Source organism: Triturus cristatus, chromosome 6, assembly GCF_964204655.1.
Source record: "Triturus cristatus chromosome 6, aTriCri1.1, whole genome shotgun sequence".
In the NCBI taxonomy this organism is placed as follows: Eukaryota; Metazoa; Chordata; class Amphibia; order Caudata; family Salamandridae; genus Triturus; species Triturus cristatus.
The window spans coordinates 965,733,391-965,743,296 of record NC_140589.1 but is presented as its reverse complement, the minus strand read 5'-3'; the positions used below and the strand labels follow the sequence as shown (position 1 = coordinate 965,743,296).

General features: G+C 51.7%; 1 protein-coding gene across 3 annotated transcripts in view; it reads right to left on the bottom strand.

Annotated features, from left to right (window-relative positions):
* Positions 1-1,548: 1,548 nt before the first annotated feature.
* Positions 1,549-9,906, bottom strand: part of LOC146820861 (uncharacterized) — a 182,412-nt gene continuing 174,054 nt past the window's right edge. For 2 of the 3 annotated variants that reach the window (XR_014962633.1, XR_014962634.1), the window contains one exon: positions 1,549-2,319. Coding sequence is in view for 1 of the 3 variants with exons in the window: in XM_085609305.1 (XP_085465431.1) it covers positions 2,303-2,319 (17 nt within the window). In the remaining 2 variants the exon portion in view is untranslated. The remainder of the gene's footprint in view (positions 2,320-9,906) is intronic. The other variant, XM_085609305.1, reaches the window with a different exon arrangement.

Genomic DNA, 9,906 nt, shown 5'->3' with positions numbered 1-9,906 from the left:
TTTTTATCCAGTTGACCACTTGATTAAATGTTGCACTTATGGGAGAGGATGTGGTGTTACTTCCAGAGCTGCAGACTTTGCAACTGGGTAACCAGTTTGGAGTTTCTGCTTCAGCTCGACATTCTGCGATTCTGGTCAAATCATTTAATCTCCCCATGTCTACAACCAAAATGAATTTGTTTTTGTGTGATGTAACCAATGCTCATGTAAAGCACTCCAATACCTGATAAGTCTGCACTATATAAAACAGCAAAAACACAAAAAATAAACAGTGTTTTGCACACTTCTGTCATTGGGCTACATGTGGGCTACATATGTGTGATATTTGTGCTACATTTGGGCTCTTTTGTCTCTGGTGGCCATCTTGGGAGACTTATTTGTTATGAAGTTTCCTAATTTCCTCATTTACTGCAGTCTCCTCAGAAGGAAATACTTTCAGTTTTTTACTTTGATTCCATCAAGAAGGTATTCAGATATGTCACACATTTGCCATAAATTCTGAATGTTAGCACTCTAGTTGCTCATTAGATCACTGTAGTAAAGCTACTGCTCACCAGGGAAGTCTGCTGCTGGTATTGAAAGTGCATGTTTCAGTCTGCATGTCAGAATATTTTAATGAAATAGAAGAGGATTTGAGAAGTCACTCAAAATGTGCCCTAATTTTTCTTTCTGCAGCACTAATCATACTGTCTATGGCAAAATGAACCCCCTCATTTTGTTCCTTTTTAAATTAAATGTTTTTAGAGTTACCACTTTATTCCAATCAAGATGGCTGCAGGTGTGCAATACGTTTGTCATAAGTAAGACTGTTAGCGCTCTAGTTGTTCTTTAGAACACTCTGGGAAGCTGCAGTAGAACACAAAGGAATCAACTGACAGTCTCTGCCCTTGTTGGATGTACATGTTTTACTGAGAATGTCAAACTTCATTCTCACATGACTGAGAAAGATAATGTGAATTTACAGAAAATATGCTCTTAGTTTAGCTTATAGATCACCTTCCAAACCTCTGTGGGAAAAGCATGCGAAAATAGTTTTCTCTCAAACATGATTCATGATATCCCAGCAGAAGGCTTTTTCACATGGTAAAATAACATTAGAACATACCACAATTAATAAAATGAGTATGGTACTGATCCAGCACAAAACCCCTGGCAACGGGGAAACAACCCGTACCGGTATCCTCCCTGCATCACAGACCTAACATCACACTAGCTCATTCACACATGCAGTCATTGTTGGGGCCCATAACACCAACACTCATATGTTACTTCCACACTGGTCTGCACACACAGGAGGGATGAATAATTCAAGCGCCGGACATGTGAGGGGAACACCTTATAACCTATAGGGAAGGAAAAGTCATTTACAAAATATACATTTACGCCCTTTCACCTACAGGTCCTTAATCCTAAAACATCAAGGCACTCCTCCCACTTCGGTCAATGGACCAAATTAGTTGGATTGGTTGATGGTGATTTAGAACCAGCTAAAACACATTTTAAGACTTCGGAATCTGTTTCTTAAATGAAACTCACAACTCATAATTTCTCGTTAATCAATAATTGTTTATCAAAATCTCATAATGATTTAAATTTGCATTTGTCTCGTTAAGTTTAGAAAGTTTTATATCAAAATGTATGTAAATCGCAGAACATCATATTTACCTAATCTGGCTATTTGGAGTCCTCTAATTCACTGGCTCTGCATAATTTTGTTGTAAATCGTCCGAAAGCACGCCAAAGCTCAAAGTTCTTTGCTCAGCACGTTACAGTCCCAAAGATCAGCAAAGGACCAGAGACGTGCAAGCATCTATCATTGCCCGTAGATTTAGGAAAAATTCGCAGTCATCAGATGATCAGGCAGCATCCGGAGAACGCACCAAACGTAGCAAGGCAACGCAAAGCGACGTGACCTAAAAGTTAGAGCGAAGCGACCAGAGCGATAGATTTTCCTCTCTATTCTACTACTTCTTTTATAATACAATGAAGTAAAGAAGGTACAATTTAATATTTTAGGACAGTCATGATTGGCTAGTTGAGATTATCCGATGTAAGTTTTAGGTTCCCAGTTCAGTTCGAGGGGTGAGGTCATGAGTTAGTCCAAAAGTCGGCTTGTTCCGGTTTATTGTAGGGTTGATTGTTCTCTTGTCTTGACAGATTTCCTGTTCTACATCCTTGACCAGGGACATGCGGTACAGAGGTCGCTACGAGGTTTAGGAGATTTCTTGTGCATGCGCAGCTCCCTCCGCGCCTCATGGAACAGTGGCCACTACGTCGTGTGGAGTTAGCGGCCATCTTTGGTTTACGCCCAAATGCCAACTTAAGCGAAACAAACACAAAAGAGTAATTAATACATAGAAATAATGAATCTAATGTTAACCCCTTACTAATCCCTCTATGTGCTTGTATTTACCTAGCATATAGCAACATTTAAATCCATTATATTCACCTTTTCGGTCCTTCTCTTGGGCAACATTACAAAAGCAACATATATCATGCAGTATTCTATTACCACATATACGATTGTTAATATGGGTACAAATTTTAGTCATAAAAGATTATTTAGCCATGCAAATTGCAAATCCCACGTGTAATTCGAATATTAATAATGTTGGTTAATATACATTGTTGGACTTGGCCCTTCTGGCAGGTTCACCCCTGAACTTTTTGCTTTTACTGGTGACCTGGTGGTAGGGATTTTTGGTTTCTGCGCACTTTCCCTGTGTCCCAGAGTAAAGTGCGTGTGCACTCTGAGTGCATGTGGTGAGATAGGCCTGATGCGTGGGGTGTGCAGGGTCGAGTCTGGTATGTGCAGACTCGTGTGATGAAATAATGCGCGATGATGTGTGCGGCGTGCATGTACCTAGTATGGAAGTGCCACTTCTAGAAGTGGGCACTTCTGTTTGCAGTGTGAAATGTGTGCCTTGTCTGGCGATTGGCTGGCTGAGGTCATGTGACGGGCTAGGGAATCCCCAGAGTCAGGAGGAGTCACCCAGTGGTGAATAGGGAGATCAGCAGCTAGATGGGTGGGAGGAGTACACCTGGGTCCTGAATAGGGCTGGGTTTTCCCCACACAATGCTGGCTCCGCCCCCTGTGGTGCGACTGATGACCCTGGCCTGCTCTCTGAATAGGGAGAGGGGCTGAGCAAAACAAAGTGCTCAGGAACCAGTTGTAACTGGTTCGCCCCTTCCCTGCACCTTGAGACAAAGGTGTTCTGTGTATAAGAAAGGGCTGTGACCCCATGAAAAATGTTCTCTGCCAGGATCCTATCTGAGGGGGGCTGCTGCTGCTGGAGGCCAGGAGGAACCGCCACTTAGGACTGCCTTCCTGCCTGGAGGGCCCAGTGAGCTGGCCCCTGGCCCAGCCTTGCCCCCCTGCCTACCTTCCTGAACTTTGCTGGACTCTCCTTCTCCCCAAAGCGCCTGGAAGCGCTTTTATTTTACTGGTAGCGCTAGGAGCACTTTAATTGGAGACCACAGCATTGAGAAGCGCTTTCCCTGAAGAGCACCTTCATGGTGGCCCGTAGCGCGGCACTACGATAATTGAGGGAACCCCGACGTAGGGATTTCCCCACTTTTGCTGGATTTCAAGCGGGTGCCCACCCCGCATTGTGGCGCTCGTTGGCAAGTGCCTACCCCGCTTATTTAATTATTCCTACGGCGGGTGCCCACCCCGCCGTATATTGCATATACCGAGGGAGCCCACCCCTCTTATCGCCGGAAAAATCACCGCTGCGGCCCGGTTCGTAACCGGAAGTCAGGCGGCCCTTGTTGGGACGTAGGTGGGTCATCGAGCCGGAAGCGACGGGAGCCTACCCCGCGCTTCGGCAGAGGAAGAAGGAAGCGAGGCAGAGAGACGCTGCTGCCCCGCCGGAGTGCTGCCGAGAGTGAGAGAGCCCCCGAGGAGCAGGAGCCCTCCTGTGTCAGGTGAGGCGCTCTGTTGAACCCGTAGGCTCCACATCCAAGCCCCGTGGAGCACCGAGACGACCGGAGGAGGTCTGAAGGAGTCCTCCAGAGTCCCGGTGAGTGAGGGGGCGGAGTGTTCTAGTTACGAGCCGGCGAAGGCTCTGACTAGCGGGGGCATTGTGTGCGTGTTCAGAGCGCACTGCGCGCTCCGACGAGCGGCGGGTTTTTCCTCCTGTTAAGAGCGGCCCCGGAAAGCAGCGGGCCGCTCCAACCTTGCCCCCACATTTGTTCCAGAGCCCACGAGGCTCCCACGCCGGGCATTGTTGGTTTCCGAGCGCTTGGGCGCTCCAACGTTGGGGGCACATCGTTCTTGAGCCACGAAGGCTCTAGGGGGCATTTCGTGTGGTTAGAGCCCAGGAGAGGCTCCACATGAGTGCGGCATATTTGTGTTAAAGGGCATAGTGGTGCCCACGCTCCCTTTCCCAGCTGCCCAGAACTTAGTGGGCAGCTGCAACGTGTAGGTTGTGCCTTGTGCGCCATGGTTTGCGCAGCCTGCGCAGGCGCGCCCTGACTCTGCTGGACCCAGGGCGTCCTAGCTCTGACAAGGCCAGTTGGCCTAGGGACTGCCACAGGTGGTGGCTAATGTGAGTTTTGCGCTATTGTTCCTAAACCTGCACCTCTGAATGTGTTTACACCTCTGAATGTGTTGTGATGCATCATGTGTAATGTGCTTATACCCCTACAGGTATTGTGATACTTAGGTGGTTGTTTTCTCCTAGTACAGGTGGTGCTAGTGAGGTCCTGGTTCCCTGCGTAATATTCTCCTGAGGTGGTTAGGGTTGCGTAGGTGGTACTTACCTGTTACCAGTAGTTACTGGTTGTGTGCTACATGTGTTATTTTGCGCTACAGTAATTTCATATCCTATGTTCTAAGTGCTAAGTTCTAAAAGTGCTAATTCCTGACAGTGGTCCATGTGGCCCTGTCCCCTGTACATATAATCCCTTGTAAATTCTGCCCGTGCCTGTTGGCACATTGTAAAGTGTGTGTTTTTATCTAATGTGTTTTGGTATAATACAAAGGCTATTTTTATATAATACCTTGTGTGGAGTTTCCTTTGTGGTGGGCCTTGGGTGTTGTTGCTGGGTGCGCGCGCAAACACTTTACACATTGCCTCCGGGATAAGCCTGACTGCTCGTGCCAAGCTACCAAGGGGGTGAGCAGGGGTTATCTTTGGCGTGTAACTCCCCAGCCCTGACTAGAGTGGTGGTTTCTGCCGGGCTTTGGCGCAAGCCCTAGCTAACCAGAAATCCCATTTCTAACATTGGTGATCAGCGGTGGGATTTGGACTTGTGTTTGCGTTGTACCGCAGCAGCAACTGGCTGCACCACAAAACTCTGCATTTAGATAATCACATTTTGGGGATTATTGTTGTAAGTTTGCTAAATGTCATTTCTTTGGAAATGTGTTTCTTGTGTACTGTGAGTTAGGTGTCCCTAGCTCGGGAGGGTAGATCATCCCCCTAAGTGCAGTGTGTTTTCTGGATTCACCGGAGGGTGGGATCCAGTGGTGGCAGCATAATAGTGTCCAGTACATTTGTTCCCTGTCCTGCGCCCAGAGTTGGTACCTGTGTCACTTGTGGTCAGGTTGAGGAATCAGGGGTGGTAGAAACTGCCTTACCAGTCCGAGGGGAGGGTTGTGCGTGGATGAATGGTGTGTGGCACTAGACAAGTGAGTGTGAGTTCTCTGGGATAGAGAGCTTGCTGAATCCTTTGCGAATTGTGTACTCCTGTGTTAAGCTCAGACCCCTAGGTTCCCTGTGTAATCTTTCACCAGAACGTCCACCAGAATGGAGCCTGCTTTTGATCTCAGTGATCTAGTTTGGTACAGTATGCAAGAGTTGGAACGGTTCTGTAGAGAGAGAGACATAGGGGTGAGAGAGTCAGACACCCTGTACAAACTTAGGGACCACCTAATCCAGTGGGTTAAAGATCCAAGGGATCTTGAGCGCAGTGAGGAAGAAAGGGCCCGGGCCTCACACCTGGAGGGTGGTGGGTCTGTAGGGAGCCCTGAAGATTCAGAAGAGGATGAAGAAGATGACAGTACCTGGACGCCAGTAGAGAGTGAAGACCCCATAGGTAGGGAGTCCCTTGCTGGGTCCAGCGTAGGAAGCAGCGCCTCATCCCTTTCCCTGTCCCCAGAGGAGTGGGAAGATAGGAGGGAAGAAAGGGACCACCAGCTGGCCATGGAGAAGCTCAGGATAGAGCATGCCAAGCTGGAGACTGAGAGGGTCTTGACGCAGGAGAGGATAGAGGAGGCTGAGAGGGCCTCCACCAGAAGCAAAGTAGCTCTGAAGGGTAGGCTATCCCCTGTGCGTAGTTTTAATTTTCTGGGCTCCCCAGGGAGGGTTGAGTCCAGTGGTGGCAGCTATGTAGATTTCAGTGTAGGAAATCCAAGTCCCAGTTCCCCCAGTCTGGCACCTGTTTCCCAGGAGGAGGAGTTAAGGTTGAAATTCAGGGGCAGTAGGAAGCTGTCTTACCAGACTTGGAAGGAGTTTGCGGATGAATGTGATGATGCACTGGACGGTTGGGTGGATCTTAGCCCGGAACGCAGTTATTCCGCCATGTATGATCTGGTTATCAAAGAGCAGATGCTCAGTAGTTGTTCTCCAGGGTTGCGCCAACACCTGTTGAGGTATGGCTCTTTTTGTCCTTGGGAACTTGCAGAGGAAGCAGAGCGCTGGGAAAGTGCTAGAGGTTCTCTAGAGTCGCTAGGGAGTGACTCCAAAAGTAGTGGGTCAGGTATCTTCCAGCCCAGCGTGGTGGAAGAGGCTCAGTGTTGCCCAGCTAGGTCCCAGGATAGCGAGGAGGGTGTAGGGGCTTACTGCATGGCTCAGTGGAGCGGGAGTAAGAGGGTGACCGAGGGTCCCCAGACGCACGAAGCCCTGCCTCAGGACTTGGATGGTTTCTTGAGGGAACACCAGGTTGGGGACCTAGGCTGTCCTGTTAGTCCACTTGAGGAAGATCTCTTAGTGAGTAGAGGACCTGGAGCGCCTGTAAACAGGGCTCCTGTGGTTCTAGAATCTGGCAGTACCGCTCCGGTAGGGAGGGTACAGGAGTCCAGCGTGAAGAGTGATTGGGGGATGAGTTCCCCAGTGGAAGAGCCGGTGGGTCAGGGACTACCCAGTTGGGCTAGGATCCCGTGTAGTGACCATGGTGACACCACTTCTGTTCTGGGGGATCTCTGCGCACTGTCAGGTGGACAGGGGACGGGAGATCCGCGCCAGACAGACAGTCACTCGACATATGTGTCGTTTGTTAGCCTCAGGGGGATGGAGTGGAAATCCCCAGAAGTCCTGGAGTGCCAGGCAATTATTCCACCAAAGGTTCTAGGCCAGAGGTTGGAAGGCCAGGTTCGGGATCAGCCTGACCTGAAGGGTGGGACGTCTGCAACCAGCGTCCCGACCGCTTCTTCTTCCAGAGGTACCGCCCCAGTTGGTAGGGAGCAGGGTTCTGGAAGGGGGTGCAGAGGGTGGGAGAGCCCACCTCTGACCCCGGTGCAACCTGAGGGGTTAAACCCTGGGTTGGAATGGCGTTCTAGGTGTACCCCTCGCCAGAGGAGGAGGAACCCTAGGAGAAGAGGTAGGGGGAGGAGAGCCTTCCCTGAGACTCCTGGTCCGCCTGAGGGTGCAGACCCTAGGCTGGAGAACCAGTGGCAGTCTAGTCCTGTCTTGCAGACAGGAAGAGTGGAGAATGGCCGCTATGTGCCAGGGGTTACTACCACCTACTCTGTGGTTAGGCAAGGACCGGTGGCACCTGGGTGGCCTAGGGCCTGGTCTTGGCTGCGGACAGCTTGGGAGTACCAGTGGGGTAGCCCAGTTTGTCCAGACAGTGGTTTTAGAAGGAATCCCATGGGTTCACCGTGGCGTAGAACCGGAGGGTGTCCCTGCAGTTGCAGGCCCGCGTCCGTGTTCTATCGCCCCAAGCAGGGAAGTCCATCACGGTGGTGATTGGTCTGCCCTGCGTTTTGGCTGGAAGGGGGTTGTGTTGGACTTGGCCCTTCTGGCAGGTTCACCCCTGAACTTTTTGCTTTTACTGGTGACCTGGTGGTAGTGATTTTTGGTTTCTGCGCACTTACCCTGTGTCCCAGAGTAAAGTGCGTGCGCACTCTGAGTGCATGTGGTGAGATAGGCCTGCCCTCCCATAGGAATGCATGGGGAATGTATGTGCCCCTGGTAATTCCTGATGCGTGGGGTGTGCAGGGTCGAGTCTGGTATGTGCGGACTCGTGTGATAAAATAATGTGCGATGATGTGTGTGGCGTGCATGTACCTAGTATGGAAGTGCCACTTCTAGAAGTGGGCACTTCTGTTTGCAGTGTGAAATGTTTGCCTTGTCTGGCGATTGGCTGGCTGAGGTCATGTGACGGGCTAGGGAATCCCCAGAGTCAGGAGGAGTCACCCAGTGGTGAATAGGGAGATCAGCAGCTAGATGGGTGGGAGGAGTACACCTGGGTCCTGAATAGGGCTGGGTTTTCCCCACACAATGCTGGCTCCGCCCCCTGTGGTGCGACTGATGACCCTGGCCTGCTCTCTGAATAGGGTGAGGGGCTGAGCAAAACAAAGTGCTCAGGAACCAGTTGTAACTGGTTCGCCCCTTCCCTGCACCTTGAGACAAAGGTGTTCTGTGTATAAGAAGGGGCTGTGACCCCATGAAAAATGTTCTCTGCCAGGATCCTATCTGAGGGGGGCTGCTGCTGCTGGAGGCCAGGAGGAACCGCCACTTAGGACTGCCTTCCTGCCTGGAGGGCCCAGTGAGCTGGCCCCTGGCCCAGCCTTGCCCCCCTGCCTACCTTCCTGAACTTTGCTGGACTCTCCTTCTCCCCAAAGCGCCTGGAAGCGCTTTTATTTTACTGGTAGCGCTAGGAGCGCTTTAATTGGAGACCACAGCATTGAGAAGCGCTTTCCCTGAAGAGCGCCTTCATGGTGGCCCGTAGCGCGGCGCTACGATAATTGAGGGAACCCCGACATAGGGATTCCCCCACTTTTGCCGGATTTCAAGCGGGTGCCCAACCCACATTGTGGCGCTCGTTGGCGGGTGCCTACCCCGCTTATTTAATTATTCCTACGGCGGGTGCCCACCCCGCCGTTTATTGCATATACCGAGGGAGCCCACCCCTCTTATCGCCGGAAAAATCACCGCTGCGGCCCGGTTCGTAACCGGAAGTCAGGCGGCCCTTGTTGGGACGTGGGCGGGTCATCGAGCCGGAAGCGACGGGAGCCTACCCCGCGCTTCAGCAGAGGAAGAAGGAAGCGAGGCAGCGAGACGCTGCTGCCCCGCCGGAGTGCTGCCGAGAGTGAGAGAGCCCCCGAGGAGCGGGAGCCCTCCTGTGTCAGGTGAGGCGCTCTATTGAACCCGTAGGCTCCGCATCCAAGCCCCGTGGAGCACCGAGATGACCGGAGGAGGTCTGAAGGAGTCCTCCAGAGTCCCGGTGAGTGAGGGGGCGGAGTGTTCTAGTTACGAGCCGGCGAAGGCTCCGACGAGCGGGGGCATTGTGTGCGTGTTCAGAGCGCACTGGGTGCTCCGACGAGCGGGGGCTTTTTCCTCCTGTTAAGAGCGGCCCCGGAAAGCAGCGGGCCGCTCCAACCTTGCCCCCACATTTGTTCCAGAGCCCACGAGGCTCCCACGCCGGGCATTGTTGGTTTCCGAGCGCTTGGGCGCTCCAACGTTGGGGGCACATCGTTCTTGAGCCACGAAGGCTCTAGGGGGCATTTCGTGTGGTTAGAGCCCAGGAGAGGCTCCACATGAGTGCGGCATATTTGTGTTAAAGGGCACAGTGGTGCCCACGCTCCCTTTCCCAGCTGCCCAGCACTTAGTGGGCAGCTGCAACGTGTAGGTTGTGCCTTGTGCACCCTGGTTAAAACAGCCTGCGCAGGCGCGCCGTGACTCTGCTGGACACAGGGCGTCCTAGCCCTGACAAGGCCAGTTGGCCTAGGGACTGCCA